General features: G+C 50.1%; 1 protein-coding gene across 3 annotated transcripts; it reads left to right on the forward strand.

Annotated features, from left to right (window-relative positions):
* Window positions 1-1,920: 1,920 nt before the first annotated feature.
* On the forward strand, window positions 1,921-15,389 carry CSRNP1 (cysteine and serine rich nuclear protein 1). 3 transcript variants are annotated; one of them, XM_040695854.2, is made up of 5 exons: window positions 1,921-2,109; window positions 6,953-7,148; window positions 9,423-9,682; window positions 10,360-10,656; window positions 11,619-15,389. In XM_040695854.2, exons 2-5 carry the CDS (start codon window positions 6,977-6,979, stop codon window positions 12,600-12,602), a joined length of 1,713 nt encoding a protein of 570 aa, XP_040551788.1. In that variant the 5' UTR covers window positions 1,921-2,109; window positions 6,953-6,976; the 3' UTR covers window positions 12,603-15,389. The 3 variants fall into 3 exon arrangements, with proteins under 3 accessions (XP_040551788.1, XP_418530.3, XP_004939179.1); XM_418530.8 differs by having other exon boundaries at window positions 1,921-2,002; XM_004939122.5 differs by lacking the exon at window positions 1,921-2,109 and adding an exon at window positions 2,555-6,198.
* The last annotated feature ends 772 nt before the right edge of the window (window positions 15,390-16,161 follow it).

The following is a 16,161-nucleotide window of genomic DNA, read 5'->3' on the forward strand; positions in this document are numbered from 1 at the left end:
ATCTCACTGCTGAAAGGGATCTGACTGTGGGAGCTTTAGTGGCCAATCTCTACCCACAGGGCCTACATCCTTTTGGGGGGCCCAAATCCCCTTGGGAAATCAACCTTTGTCTGTAGGGTCCAAACACCTTTTTGGTACAAATCCGTTTGGTTCCAAAATCCATTTGCGGGGTCAAGCCTTCCTGTTATGCCTCAAGTCTATTTGGAGGTCCCAAACACATTCAAGAGGCCAAAATTTGCTTATGGGGCCCAAAGTGGTTGTGAGACACAAAGCGGTTGTGGGATGAAATACTTTTTGCAGCCCAGTCTGCTTGTGATCCCCAGTCTTGTGGGTCCAAGCCCCTTCCACAGGTCAACCCTTGCTCATGTGTCCCAAAACACTCTGTGAGGCCCAAATCAACCAGCCCAAATCTTGGGACCCCAGCCTGCTTCTGGGTCCAAAGTGCCTTGCGGGGCCCAAACTCCTCATAGAACTCAAACCTTTTTCTGGGCTTGGCTGGCCACAGGCTAACCCTGTGACTGCCAACCCCTTGAGGGACCCCCCTCACTGGGGTCCTAGTTCAGTCTTGGGGTCCAAGCTGTGTCCATGGATCTCAAAAAGATACCCAGACTCCTTGTAGAGCTCAACTCTGTTTCAGGGTCAATCTTTGCTCATGAGTTTCAGAACCCTTCAGGACACCCAAGCCCTTGCACGTCCCAAGGCCCTTCCAGGGGTCAGGTCTATGGAGCCCAAACCCCTCACGGAGCTCAAACTCTCTTCTCAGCTTGGAACATCTATAGGTATGTGGGTCCACAATCCCTTGAAGGACCCAAATCCCATGGGAGACCCATATCAATTTTGGGATCCAAGCAGTGCCTTTGGTTCCCCAGACCCCAGGTGGAACCTGAATCCCCTGAGTGATCCAAATCCCTTACTTGTCTGAAAGAGTGGTGATGCATTGGCAGCCTGTGCCCGAGGAGGTGGTAGAATCACTGCCCCCAGAGGTGCTCAAGAACTGTGAAGATTTGACACTGAGGGACATAGGTTAGTGGGCATGGTGAGGATGGGTTAATGGTTGGGCTGGATGACCACAGAGGTCCTTTCCAACCTTCATGATTCTGTGATTCTATGATCCCAGTGTGGTTGTGGGTCCTTAAATCCGTGTGGGATCTGAACACCCCGAGGTACCCAAACCCCTTTTGGGATCCCAATGTGGTCGTGTGCCCCAAACTTCCACGGAATCAGAACTCCGAGGCATCCAAATCCCCCTCAGGGTCACAGTGCTATTGCGGGTTCCCAAATTCCTTGTGGGATCTGTACACCCTGAGGCACCCAAACCCCTTTTGGGATCTCAGTGTGGCTGTGTCCCCAAACTTTCGAGGGATCTGAATACCTCAAGGCACCCAAACACCTTTCAGGGTCCCGGTGTCGTTTTGAGTGCCCAAATTTCTGAGAGATCTGAACACCCTCAGGCACCCAAATCTCTTTCAGGGTCACAGTACAATTGGGACTTCTCAAATTCCATCTGGGATCTGAATAACCTGAAGTACCCAAACCCTTTTCGGGGTCCCGGTGTGGCTGTGTGCCCCCAAACTTTCACGGGATCCGAACTCTCTCAGGCACCCGAAGCCCTTCTGGGGTCCCGGCGCGGTTCCGTCTCCCAGCCCCTCAGGCAGGCCCTGTTTGCGAGGAGCCCCTCACGCCTCCGGCGCCCGCGCTCCGGCCCCAGGCCGCCCCGCCGCCCCCCGGGCCCCTCACGGGCAGCGCCCCCGGCGGGCGGGGCGGGGAGGCGGCGGCGGCGGCCCTGAGTCAGCGCCCCGCCCGGGGGGGGCAGGAAGCCGGGCGGGCCCGGGAGCGCGCCGGCCCCGCTCCTGTCACCGCCTGCGTCAGAGCCCGGAGTTTTCCACTGACGAAAAAGGGCAGCGCGGCGCGGCGCGGCGCAGCCCCGGCAGCGGCAGAGCGGGAGGCGCCGCCGCCACTGCAGCCGGAGCCGCCGCGCCGAGAGCCGCAGCCGCCGCCGCAGGTAGGGCCCGGAGCGGGGAGCGGGGGAAGGGGGGGGTTTGCATCGCCAACGGTCCGGCTCGTGCCGCGCCGCCGTCGGGGTGTACGGCTCTCGTCCGTCCGTCGGGGGTGCGGATCGCCGTCCGCCGTCGGGTGCGGGGGCTGCGGTTCGGCGCTCCCGGCCGCGGGGGTCGGGGCTCCCCGTGTCCCGGCGGACGGAGCCGGGCGGGCGCGCCGCGGAGGCGCCGTCTGGGCCGGGGCTGCCGTGCCCGCGGCGCCCGGGGGCGGCGGGACCCGGGGAGGGGGGAACGAACCGCTCGGGGCTCGGCCGAGACGGGAAGGGGGGTGGGGGGGGTGGGGGTCTCCGCCGCGAGTCCCCCCCCGGTTTTCCCACCCGGACACCTATTGATTCGCACCCCGTCGCCCCTCGCTGAGGCTGCGGCTGCAGTTTTGCGATGTTGAAAGAAAAGCGGGGGGAGGACAGGAGGAGGTGTGGGGGGGAGGAAGGCTGGCCGGCTCGCTCTGCCCCGGAGCTCCCGGCCGGGGATGTATTCCCGTCGCTACAGCAACACCTACCGGCGCTCCGACGGACGCGCCGACGGACAGAGCGGAGCGGAGCGCCCGCAGCGCTCAGCGCAGAGCGGCGGCTGTGGCAGCGCTCGTGGGGAAGGGGAGAAGGGAACCGGAGGAGCCAAAGGGAACCCCTCCACACACAGAGCTGCCTCGGTGTTCCCGGAGCGCTCATCACCTCCGCGGTGTCTCTTTGGGATGAGGCTGACGCACGGGGACAGCCCTGTCCCAGAGCCAATTATTATCACTATTATTTTAAATTATTTTTTCTTTTATTCTTTCCCCCCCTTTTATTCTTCTTTTTTTTTTTTTTCACGAAGCTTCACATTTTAAATTATTATTCTTTTTCCTTTCTTTCTTTTTCTTTTGCCCTTTTGTTCTTTTCCACGGAGCTTCGCCTTTTCATCGTCACTCTTTTTTTTATTATTATTATCGTTTTTTTTCTTTTTCCCCTTTGTTCTTTTTCACGCAGCTCCGCATCTCAATTATTGCTCTTTTTTATTACTATCGTTTTTGCCTTTTTCCTTTTCCTTCTTCCTCACGGAGGACACCCGGAGCTTCACATTCCTCCCTTTAATAATTCAGCGCAGGAAAGGAGCGGAGCCAGGGGGCAGCGCACAGCACAGCGTGTACCTGCGGGAGGGCACACACGGAAACCTGCCCTGAATTATTCATGGGGCGTAATCAAATCGAGGATTTTCCTAGACAAAAGCACGCGTCGCTCTGTTCATATTTATTGCGGTGCAGAGTACATCCGAAGCACGCTGCGTTCGGGCTATGTCAGATAACCTTTTAATGCGTTTCCTAATGTTTCTTATTTACCTTTCGAGCTGTCAGCGAGGCAGAAGGGCTTGATGGCAAACCTACAAAGCCGTTTCTTAATGGGATTTCCCTAATATTGGCTCACGTGTGCCCTGCTTCCCATGGATGGCGCTGGCAGGAGGACCGCTCGGGGCACGGCGAGTGCCTAAGGGCTATTTATAACCAGGGGAAGGCTGTGAAACCCTAAACCCAACCGTGGGAGAGGGTGAAAATCAGCTGGGCTGAGCCCTGCGGGCTCCCCATCCAACCTCGGTAAATATGGCAGGAGTTAAAATGGTTAAGTGGACGGCGGTGATTGAGGGCTGATGGCTCCACACGGATGTCTTTTTTTGATGATGTTGAGGTCGTGCGGTGCGAATAACACCTGGAAAAGGGAGTAAAACCTCCCCTTGGGTTCAACGTGCAGAGCTGTTGTGTTGGGTTTTAAAGCAATATTGGGCCCTGCTGAAGGCTCAGCCCCGTTGCACTGGGGTTGCAGGGTACTCCTAAGGCAGGAAAGCTGCTGGAAAATCCACTCATCGCACCGCTTGTTTTCTTGATTTCTTTGAACCCGAGTTGCTTTGCAGAGGGAACTTTGCTTTCAGTTCACGTGCAGATTTGGGATCCTTCCACCTTTTTGGGATCCTCCTCAGTCGGAAAATGAAATTGCAAACGCTGCTGTTCTGCAGTCCCCCAGGAGCTGCTTCCAGGAGAGATTCCCTTTACGTGCCGCATGCTTTGCTCCTTGCAAAACCCCAGAACTTCCTCCCGGTGCCTCTGTGCAGCCCCTTCCAGCCAGGCCCTGTAGGATTTTGGGTGCCCTCCTCCTCTCTGGGCTGCACGAATGCCTTCTGAAATCCAAATGACTCGAAATATTTACTGTTGATACGTTGTCCAAGTGGAGGATAGTTAAAACATTAATTCTTTGCATTCCTGCGTATTAGGGCTTTGCTCTGCAACTCGCCGAGTGCCAGAAATGGGACTTAGCGGATTCACTCCCCTCCCCTCCCCCCCCACCCATCAAACCCCCCCAAAAGCTTGGAAAAAAAAAAAGGAAAAGAAAAGGAGGGAGACAGAGAGAGAGAAAAAGAAAGGAATGCACATCTGGGCTAAATATTTGTTAGAAAGTATTCCCAGGATAGTGGGAGTTCTGGTGCCAGAGAGGAATTCCTGCGGGTTTGATCCATTGCATTATGTACTTGTTCCAAAAGCTGTTTTCAGTAAAATAGATGAGTAAGAAGTCTTAGCCAAGAACAGAATGTCTTTTTTGGCAACTAAAAGGAAGATAGGATTATTTTATTTCAGGTTATGTAAAAAAAAAAAAAAAAGAGAGAGAGAGAGAGAAAGAGAGGGAGTAAAGGTGGTAAAATCCTCCTGCGCTCTGAGCCGCTCGCAGAGATTTCCACTGCTGAGCGCTGATATTTTCTGTTTTTCATGCTGCTCTGCACATTTTTGTGACTTCTATGGCAGGCACAGACGTGGATGGGAGTCTCAGGCTTGCGGCATCACTGCAGCTCGGCGATCCCAGCCGTGGTTTCAGCAGCATTGCTCTCGTGGCTTGGGTTCTGCTGCCGAGCACTGGGGCAAGGAGGGGAGGGCGCTGATGGTGCCTGGAGGAGGGCACTGGTTGTGCTCAGTGCAGGGCACCGCCTTTGCCCTGATGGCTGAACTTCATCCGGGTGGTGTTTGTAGGGGGTTGATGGATGTAGAGGGATTTTGTCCAAATAAATGTAAAAAATGGTGCCATCCAAAACACGGCTCCGTTGGCTGAGCGCTGGGACAGCGTCACCATTCTGCTCACTTCCCTGGGAATTATAAAAACGGGGGAAGCCCCTTTATAAAAAGATGCTGGTTTGGGGTTTTTTGGCTGGAGGTAGAAGTCCTGGTGCTGCCCAGTCTGGTGGCAGCTGGTCCTTGTCCAGCTCATCCCTGCAGTCAGGATTTGGGGTGGAGAGGCGGGCACTTGTTCTTGGAGGGCTGGATGGATGGTTGGCACGTGGGAGGAGGTGGCAAACTGATTCACGGGTGGGGTGAGCTTGGCCAAAATGCCATGTCACCGACTGAGGGCTTCTCTCTGATGCCCGCTGGTGTCCCTGCAGGGTGGGACAAAGCCAAAGTGACATCAGTGCCCGCTTGACTCCCATCTTATGGGTGTGCTGGAGAGCTGCATTCTCCTCCTGTTGACTGGAAGGTAACATCCTTCAGTAGGGATAGAGGAGATGGCCTTGCAGCAGTGAGTGGGTGCATCCCAGAGCCACCTGTGTTTGTCTTTGTGGAGTTTCCATAGTGGCCATTCTATGTGGACGAGGAGGTACTTCATTTTAGACTTCATTTCGGAGGTTTCCTTTATTTCTAGGCACTTAGAGGTGAGTGTCAGCAGAAGGAGAGGTGGAAAAAGAACTGAAAAACAGGAGATTAGAGAGCTTGCAACATTGTGTCTGCCAACGCTTTGCCAAAGAAAAGGTAGGAGAGGGCTCAGCACTGGTGCTGGATTGGACATGCTGCCACAGCCACCTTCTCCACATCAGCTTTGGGTCAAGGCCCCGACAACCCAACCTCTGGCACATGTGGCCCCATGCAATGATTAACTTCTTCCAAGCCTGGAACCACTCCATCCATCCGTCTTTAACCTTTCAGGGGACTTCTGGCTCCTGGAAGCTGTCGGTGAATGTGATTGATGAGCAGTGGGGCTCTGCAGGCACCCACCGTCACAGGCACTATTGTGATATCGAGCATCCCGTCATGGGGAGGTTCTGAAGTCTGTGCAGTTTCAGTGCTGTCTGCTCTGGGCTGTTAGGAGGACGTCGGTTTGAGAGATTTAAATTCACTTCAGACATGCAAAAGAGGGTGAGAAAGTGATACGGTTACGGTTACGAGGAGTAGGTTGTGCTGGTGGGAGGGTTTCACAAGAGGGCATGAGGACGCCGCATCCATTAGCACTGGGTCTGCTCTTCCACCATGCTGCTCCAGGGACACCGGGTTGTGAATGCTGGAGATGGGCAGTAGAAGAGCGTGAAGGAAATTCAGGAATCTATGCAAGCACAGAGCTCCTTTGTTTTTAATTAGCTACGTTGTTCTTAATTGCTACTATGCTTGATACATAACCCAGCCTAAACAAGAATAGCTTATTGAATGGGGGACTGACTATGAAAGGCACTGTGAGGAGAAGGGCTGTTCTTCACAGTTGATATATTTGTATTTCAGTGCTTCATTTAATAAGTCTGTTTCCCCAGGGGGCTGTAGCAAGTAAATCATGCCAGCAGATTGTTCTCTGCAAACTGGCTTATTTTTGTAATTAGCAAGACGCTCAAGCTGTAACTGCACAGAAAGCGATCGGGGGAAGGAGTTAACATAAAAGAATTAGTAAGCAAAATGTAGTAATTATTGTTGGATAACGTTTGCGTTGATTGAATGGGTTCCTGGGCAGTTGTGTTTCCTCTAAGAGAGGAGAGGAATTGCAGCTGTGTGCAGGGGCGGCAGTGAGGTGTGGTTGTGGGATGCACCTTTGGGGAGTCACACCTGCATGGTCACACTGAGCTCATGCAGGATGTAAGTGGGATGGTTTCCCTCTCTGATGATGCTTTTCTCCTTTCTTTTGCAGTTATATGAACGATACGGCGTCACCATGAGTGGGGTGTTGAAAAGGAAGTATGAAGAGCTGGGGGATGACAGCACCTACTGCTCCTCCTCCTCCTGCTCCCCTCTGTCCTCCTCGGCATCCTCAGGCTGGGACTCGGATGAGGACAGCTCCCGTGGAGACAGCAAGCCCAGCTCTGCCATAGCACCTGGCTTTACCCGTGAGTCCCCTGTCACATAGCCCTGTTTGCCCTGTCCTTATAACCCCCCAGTGTCTTCACTAGGGTCTTCCTCAGCTGTTCCTCCTATCATTTTGCCATTTGTTTGCAACTTTTTTGCCCAAATCCAAATTTCTGGGCCCATGGAACTCGTGTGTGCAGAGGTGTCCAGAGGACACTGCTATCAGAGCATCCTCCATCCCTCAGCATGCTCTCAGCTATTCCATAGGCAACTATGGGACAGACAGCCCGTAATGCTGGTTTTGAAAAATGATTAACCAGCAGCCTAATTACCATTTCAGAACCCGTTTCCTATGTAAGGTGGGGACTTTGCCAAAGAACACGACACATTTGACATTGCCTCTGCTGTCAGTACAGATAAATGCTATTTTGTTTTCCCAGCATTATCGGTTTTGAGGGCTTTTAGGAAAACACGCAGAAGACAAGGTCATAAAATCCCTTATCTGCTGTGCAAAGGGAAAAGGAAGACAATAGGAGACCATCTTCGTGGAGGAGAAATGGTCCAACCCAGTAAATTACACTGAACACCCACTGTATATAGCAGTTAAGCTCCACTTAGCAGACATACACAAACATGCAGTGGTCTGAAAAGGCTTTAGAAGTCTTGTAATAATAAAGAGTCTCATTCTTGCTTGTCTTCCCAGGTTTGGTGACAAAACAATGAACTTTTTGTATTCTCTGGCTCCATTGAAAAAGGGTCAGGAATGGAAAAACAATTTGGGGGGGGAAGGAGGGAGAAGCAAATGCCAAAGTGCAGCAGCTCGGTCGATAGATGCTGGCGGTGGTTAACTTGCCTCTTGATAAAGAGCTGATGGTTTAGAAGATTGAATCAAGGTTATTATGAAAAAGCAACGCACAATGCAAAGATAGCATCAAAGTGATGGCGCAGCCTGGTTTGAAACCCTCAGCGAGTGAGCAGAAGCTGCTGACACAGCTGGGTGAATGCTTTCTTTTTTTTTCTTTTTTTTTTTTCATCTGAAACTGAAATGCAGTATTTTGGCAAGCGAGACCTGTGAAATGTAGGTGCAGCTTGCTGTTCAGTTTGCACTTTCTCAGCTCTGCTATCGAAGCAGCACAGCTCAGTCTCGTGCTGGGGATTCACTCAGCCCTTCCTGGCTGCTTATTCCCATATTCCCACTTCTTCATTAGCAGACAGTGACAACAGAAAACCCAGGCGCTGAATTTGTGTGTTGCTGCCTCTCCTTCCTGGCATGCATGCAGCATGCAACTTCTGCTGCTGCTATAAGAAGGATGGGACAGACTCATTGACAGGGTCTGTTGTGATGGGACAAGGGGAAATGGTTGCAAACTAAAAGAGGGAATATTTCAATGGAATATAAGGAAAGTTTTTTTTTATAATAAGGGCAGCGAGGCACTGGCACAGGTTGCTCCCAGAGGTGATGGATGTCCCATTCTTGGAGATAACAAAGGTCAGGCTGGACAGGGCTCTGAGCACCTGATGGAGCTGTGGGTGTCCCTTTGTTGCAGGGGGGTTGGACCAGATGGCCTTTAAAGGTCCCTTCCAACTCAGACAGTTCTATGATTCTGTGAAATTCCTCTGACCAATTATTCCACCCCCACTTGCTCCATCTGCATTTGCAGGAACAGGTATCTCTGGAGAAGCTCTGCTCTAAGTGCTGTGTAGTGTATTTCAGCAGCATAAGATAAACCAGAGTCATGCATTGCCATGTTTACCCTGGGGTCACCTGCATCAAGATTAACATCTTTGCAGCTGCTCTCAAATGAGTCTTACAAGAATAAACTATAGATTCATGGTTCCTCCCAGTGGATGGTAAAAGGAAATACCAGGAGGAGCAGCCATTCGGGCTATTTTCTGCCCTGCCCCAAAAGCTGGAGCTGAAGCATCAGTGTCCCAGTGTTGTGGGACCCTGGGGCCATGGGACAGCAGTGAGGTTGGGAGCAGGACAGGTGCGCAGGGTAGTTGGCTGCTTGTTTAATCTGCTCTGCTGCATGTGAAGAATAAACAAATGTATTTCCTGGAAGAAGTTGTGGTGGGGAGGAGAAGCAGTGAGCATTTATTAGGGTGAGTCTGAGTGGTGAATACAACACATCAGGACTTGGCTTAGTTTCCCCTGTATCCACTTTCCACCACTAGATCCTAAAGCAAAAGATGCTGTGACCTTATTGTATTACGTCACCATCGCGAGTCCGGTTTGTAGCGTTTAGCAAAAGTTATTTTACCTCCATCTTCAAGATGGCATTGCTGACTGTATACTCTTTTCTCCCCATTTTTAGCCACGTCCATCCTGAAGAAATCCAAACGGCTAAAGAAGAACAACGTGGAGTTTGACCGGGTCACTGTGTTCTACTTCCCACGCTGCCAGGGCTTCACGAGCGTGCCGAGCCGTGGGGGCTGCACGCTGGGGATGGTGAGCAAACACAGCTCCTCCCGGCAGTTCACGTTAGCAGAGTTCTCCAAGGAGCAGGAAAACATTCGTCGGGAGAAACTGGAAGAGAAATTGAAAGAGGAGAAGTTAGAAGCCTTGAAATGGAAAGTGAGTGGCTGGATTGGGGGTGTCTTTTCTCATGGAGGTCTTTTCTTTCTGTTGGTCTTTCCGAATCCTTGGGGCATTGATGCAGAACATTCTGTAGGTCTCTGAGAAACACAGGTCAGTTCTCTGCCTTGAAAGAAGTGATGCTCAGCTCCCCTAGGAGGTGTTCACCAGGTGTTCAGGTGGGACCTGAGTGAGATGCTGTGCACTCCATGGTCTTTGGGCTCCTGTGTTTCTCTCTGAAGGCTCTGAGACAGATTCTGGTCATGGAAGTGGCCGCCACTGGGGCAAGTCAAGAAGTGTCTGGACAGCGCTCTCAGATGTATGGTCTGATGTTTGGGTGGTCCTCTGTGGAGCCAGAAGTTGGACTTGATGATCCTTATGGTCCCTTCCAACTTGGATTATTCTGTGATTCTATGATTCATTTGTTGGAACCTCCCTGGCTACCCAGGGAGGTGGTGGAGTCACTATTCCTGAAGTTGTTCAGGAAACATGGAGGTGTGGCACTGGGGGACGTGGTTAGTAGGCATGGTGAGGATGAGTTGGGGTTGGACTAGATGACCTTAGTGGTCTTTTCCAATCTTTATGATTCCATGATTTCTCCTGGCCTGAGCTGTTGAGGGTTACTGTCTTGGTGTCCCTGAATGCTCCGTAACACTTTGCCCATGTTTTGCCCTCAGCTCACCATGAATGGCACAAAGGAATCGGAGGAAGCCAACCAGCTCACCATTGAGGACATCTCTGACGATGACATTGACGTCAGCAATGTGGACCTGGAGGATGGCTTTTTCCTCCAGCCCTACCCGGCCAAGAAGAGGCGTGCACTGCTCAAAGCTGTTGGGGTGAAGAAGATTGACAAGGAGGAGAAGCGGGAGCTGCACAGCATCCGTCTGTCCCGGGAGGACTGCGGCTGTGACTGTCAGGAGGTCTGCGATCCCGAGACCTGCAGCTGCAGCTTGGCAGGCATTAAGTGCCAGGTACTGCCCTATCTCATGCATCTCCTCAAGGTGAAGTTGGAACACCTCTTGGAGATACTACTGGAAAGCATCCTCCTCCCAAATTGCTCATCCCATGAGGATGTGCTAGTGCACCCACATGGTGAATGGCAGAGGGAGATGGACTGTGGGGGATGCCTTGGCAAAGAGAAGCTCTTTGCTCCTCCCACGAGGCTCCAATTTCTCCTCCCCCCTTGGTTTTATTTTTATTCTCCTTGGTGTGTATCCCAGCTTCCAGCGTGCATGGGAGCATCAGTGTCAGCCTGCAACCAGCTCTGCAGGTCCACCTGCACATCACAGGGTAACACCTGTAGCTGCACTTAGTTACCTTTATTGATTTTTCTTTATATCTTATGTTTTCAGAGGCGCCTACCCTGCTGTGTTTGCAGGGAGTATCCACTACTGTGGGTGCTGCTCACTTGCTCTGTGCTGTGGTTGCAGGCTGGGTGGTGTAGGGTGTGTGTGTGCAGACAGTTGGATGTGCACAGGAGGACTCGTGCTCCATGTGCATGTCACAGCCCCCCTCTAGTGGCTGCTCACAGCTGGGACGTAAAAGTGCCGCAGATACCAGTGAAGCAATTTGGCCTTCATCCTGTAGAGAGGCAGATGCTCATGATATAGATCAGATATTAAATATCGTGGTGCAATATACAAAAATTCACATTTGCCCAGTCATGTCTCCTTTTGGAGCATTACATTTTGCTTTTTTTTTTCTTTTAAAATCTTTTAACTTTTTTCAGTTGTATTGAAATCCATCGTTGTTAAGACAACTCTTCCAAAGAGCAGGTGGTGTGGGATTTTGTTTTTTTCACCTTTCTGTATTTTTTGGCTTGCTTTTAAACCTCTCACTCATGCTGCAAAGGCGATGTGTGAGAGTTTGGGGGTGAATCAAGGTGGCTTGGGCTTTGGGCGAGGGTCCTCACCCCCATGTTCTTCCCCCTCAGATGGACCACACATCCTTCCCCTGTGGCTGTACAAAGGACGGCTGCGGCAACACAGAGGGCAGGATCGAGTTCAACCAGGCCCGGGTGCAGACCCACTTCATCCACACCATCATGAAGCTGGAGCTGGAGAAGCAGCAGCAGAGCAGTGAGGGGGTGGCAGAGGTTGAACCTCCCTTCCGGGAGCGGTTGCCTCAGCTGGGCTGCGCAGCAGCAAAAGGGCCCTTGGAAGAACGCACGGCGCCGCTGGCCCCCGCCTTCCAGTTCAGCCCTGAGTTGGAAGCCCTGGGGGAGAACAGCTGCAGCAGCGACATGACGGACTCCTCCATCTCCTCCCACCCCAGCGAGGACCTGGAGGAACCCTACGAGAGCCTCCCCTCCGACAAGTCCCAGTCGGACATCGATGACGATGGCTTGGCACGCATCCTCCACTTCAACGATTCGGATGCCGAGGAGGAGGGAGACCGCTGCCAGGACAACCTGAGCTGTTTCCACCCTGCCGACTTCTTCATTGAGGACCACGGCTGCGAGGCCAAGCCTGGCCCTGGGGCCTCATCCCACCTCTCTGAGTGCCTGGACGAGAATGCCAACCAGGATAGTGGTGGACTGCTGGAGGAGGCCATGCACGTGTGCTGTGACGGGGTGTCGTGCTGTGCCCCAGCCCCAGCTGAGTCGTGTTCCAAGAGCTATGCCGACCTCAGCCTTTCCTCTGACTCCTTGGATTTCTTCCAGTCCTTCTCGGACTATAACTTGGGACCCCTTTACAACTCCTTGAAGGAGTATGAGAACCTTGATAACTTCTCAGCGTTACAGTTTCAGTTGCCTAATTTCCCCGGTTTCCCGCAAGCTGGAGATCAGGGCTCCTGTTTCTTGGAGTCTCTCATTGGTTTGTCCGAATCCGTCCCCGAAACTCCAGCCCCTTTCACAGACAATCAGCTTTTGGAGGACGCCATCAAGTCATCGCTGATGGAAACAGTGAAGGTGTGAAGCGCCCGGCTGGCTGGGGATGAGAAGGACTGGCAGCATCGTGGTGCTGAAACCAAAGCCGAAGAACGATTGGACAGGCAAACTTTCACTTGTGCTCTGTGAAAAGGATTAAAAAAAAAAAAATCAGACTTTCTGAGCAGACAAACTATTTTTGGTCTTTATAGAATGTGGACGTTTTGACATACTGCAGCTACAATCAGTTCTCTTGCTGTTTGTGCAAAGATTTCTAAACTTTCATGATGGGGTCGGGGGGGGGGGGAGGGAGGGACGAAGACTTTCAAGTATGAATTTCCTTGTGTTTTGTATGCAAAGACCTGTTGAGAAATGCTCCTTGCGAATGTTGCCAGTCGTACACACAGCCCCTTCTAGAAACGTTTCGGTGTCGCGGGAACTTTTTAAGACAACTTTTGAAGCTGTATTTATTGTGAAAATTTGTGATTTGCATAAGAGCCAGACCAACACGCTCTCGAGTTTAAATCGGAAAAGGTTTACAGAAGAGATCCGTACACTATATACATAATCATCCTTCATCTATTTATTGCAAATTCCAGAATTTAACTAGCCACTGAAGCTTGAACTAGCATGAAACCTTATTTAAATTGGTAATACCTCAGATGTATTATGTGCACAATCATATTTTTTGCATAATATATCTGTATTTATTTATTTTCTACCTGTAGTACATGAATAGCACTGTGGTTTATCAATGACCTGGAAGGGCAGTAAGGTCTCCAGCAGCACACGTCCTAAAGATGACCCCATTGTCTGAGTCTGGGAGGTGCTGGCTGTTTGGTCTTCACCTCACATTGCTACAAGAGCTGAATGCAAGGTGGGTGGGAGGGGAGGGATGAGGGAGGTGTTCCTACAGCATCCTCTGGTAGTGAACCATCCTTTGTAGACGTGATAGCACGTAGTCTGATATCCGTGATACCGCTATAGGGAGCAAAACAAGCAGAACCATCCTCTGTTTGAGAAACATGAGCTAGCTCTATTTAATTAACAAAAACCAACAAAATCTTTCCATAAATTATTTTCTAATTTATTGAATTTCCTAAGGATTTGGCCATGAGATCTTTTGTGATCACTTATGGTGCCTGAATATGCAGAGGAACTGCCAGCAAGGGAGGAAGCCAGGGTAACCTTTGCAGCCCATGGGGCTTTGGAGAGCAGAATGAAGGGCAGCAGCACCCTTCGGACTCCCAGATATTGAGGGTATGGCAGCTCCAGAAACTTGTGGGCCAGGCGGTTTATACTCTTTTGTTTTAATAGATAAATTGAGTAGATCAAGGAAAGGAGATGATTATGAAGGTTGTTGCATTATTTATTGAGTACGATTGCAGAGAGGAGGAAGAAAGAGAAATGGTTGTACTTAGGAGGGACACTAGAGGCCTACTTAGCTTTTTGTTGTTTGAATCAGCCTGAGAACATGACACTATTTGGCCATGCCATGTAACTGGACCCAAATCTGCATGCCAGTGATACACTAAGTGCCTACGCCAGCAGCGTGAGCGTCTAGGTATCTCGCTGGAAACCCACAACTGTCCATTGAAATCCCCCCCTTGCGGAAGGTGCAGAGTCACCCTGTTGGGAGGAATCATCCCAAAATGTGGGTCTGGGGACCTTTCCCTTAGCTGAACCCTTGATGTCCCCAACGGCAGGGATGGGGCTGCTTGGGACCTGCCACTTGATGGACAAGTAGTCTTGCCATGGCACCATGGCACCCTGCCAGCAATTTGGAAAGCTTCTGGCGTACAAATAGCGCGAAGGCTGGTTGTTTGTTTGTTTGTTTGTTTTTAAATTATTGTTATTAATTATTATTATTATTATTTAATTGTACGTCTTCTCTGGTATTGAGCCGGTCAACCTTGAAGCAGAGCCAACCCGCCATGTCCTCCCACGAGGCATCACCCTGGGGCCATCCCCATGGGCAGGAGGGCGACTGTAGGAATACTACTGGCAGATGGAGGATTTCCTGGATATCTATCTATCTATCTAATCTATCTATCTATCTATCTATCTATCTATCTGTGTTATTTTTTTGTTGTCGCCGTTGTTTCTTTTGACTGAAAATCCCCTTTGGTTATCTTCTGGTGGTAGTTGCTATCCTTCAGACTGCATCAAAAATACTGACTGTTGGAAGTCTGGTACCGTTCTGTATTTATTGGCACTAATATATTTTATAACATTCCTCAGTTTCTCTGCATATATATATATTTATATATATAAAATATAAGCATATATTTTATATATATATATACACACAACACTTTTTGTAATGAATGACGGGGATTGACTCCTGCCTTTGTGGATTTTTTTTTCCTATAATTTATTCATTTTATTTGTGTTGGTGCCAAAAAAAAAAAAAAGGATTTTTTCTCTTTTTTTTTTTTTTTTTTTTTCCTTTTCAAGGCACTGAATTGTAAATATATAATTTTGTTGTTTGTTTGTTTTTTTTCTTCTCGGTATCTATGTAAAAAGTTGCCTGTTAAACAGTTTTAAAACTGGCTATTTATTGACACAATCTGTAATTATCTAATGTATTGATTGAAACACTTTGGTTTCAACATAGCTTTATTTTAGCTTTCTTTGTGTATATATTGTGATTATGTTGCTTAAGGGTACAAGTTAAAAAAAAAATGCTTTATTTTTACCTTATCCATTTGCATTTGTTTAAAAAAAAAAAAGAAAGGAAAAAAAGCATATTTGTCTACAGCTGCTGTCTCTCATTTCATCAAAGCAATATGAAGAAATTTCCATTACACTTTCAATAAAATAATTTTGTTTGAATGCGGCAGTGTCTTCGCCCTTCTCCTTGCACCTTCAGCATGACTGGTTGTTACCTTCTTTTCTCTGCTGTGGCTCGGACGCCTGGATGAGGGGTGTGAGAGCTGTATTGCATGTCACAGCTGTTGGTTTTTGGTTTGTTTTTGCTTTTTTTGGACTGTTTTGAAGCTCATCGCCCCAGGGTTCCCACCCCAAATAATGAGATGGATCTCAAAATCATGACTTTGCCCAGGGACAGGTGTCTTCCCAGTGAGGCACCCAGTACCACGATGAAGGAAGAGCATCAAAGGACGCCCTTGGGGTGGGACACTGCCCTCATCCCCATTCCTGCAGCTCCGTCCAGACCTGGACATGGAAACTGTACTGGGCAGAGCATCTTTAGCAAGGAAATGGGAAGCGGTGGTTGTGTCAAAGCCCAACAAAGTGCTGGCACAGTGGGTTGGAGTTGTCTGGCCAGAAGGTCACTGCGTTGAGGCCATCTCCTGGGCTGTCCCACTAATGAAGCTCTTTCTGCAGGACCTTCCTGCTGACCGGTGCCAGCCCGTGATGGGCGGCACTGAGGATTCAGAAATGGAAAGGCCAAATTCATCGGTGAGCACAAATCAGAGATGTGAACACGGAACATGAGCTGGATTTGGAAACACGTGTTTTCTCCCCAACATCAGTGTTTGAGCCCCTCAAAATCAAGACTGAGTGGGAATAAAAAAATTCTGAAGCCCATTGCAAAGGTGTTTCCCACTGTCATTATAGTTTGTGTTGACGAACCGTTAAATGT

This window comes from Gallus gallus, chromosome 2, assembly GCF_016699485.2.
Source record: "Gallus gallus isolate bGalGal1 chromosome 2, bGalGal1.mat.broiler.GRCg7b, whole genome shotgun sequence".
Lineage (NCBI taxonomy): Eukaryota > Metazoa > Chordata > Aves > Galliformes > Phasianidae > Gallus > Gallus gallus.

Coding starts and splice junctions, on each gene's coding strand:
- CSRNP1 (XM_004939122.5), top strand. Junction 9,683..10,359: donor TAGAAGCCTTGAAATGGAAA/GTGAGTGGCTGG, acceptor TTTTGCCCTCAG/CTCACCATGAATGGCACAAA. Junction 10,657..11,618: donor TGGCAGGCATTAAGTGCCAG/GTACTGCCCTAT, acceptor CTTCCCCCTCAG/ATGGACCACACATCCTTCCC.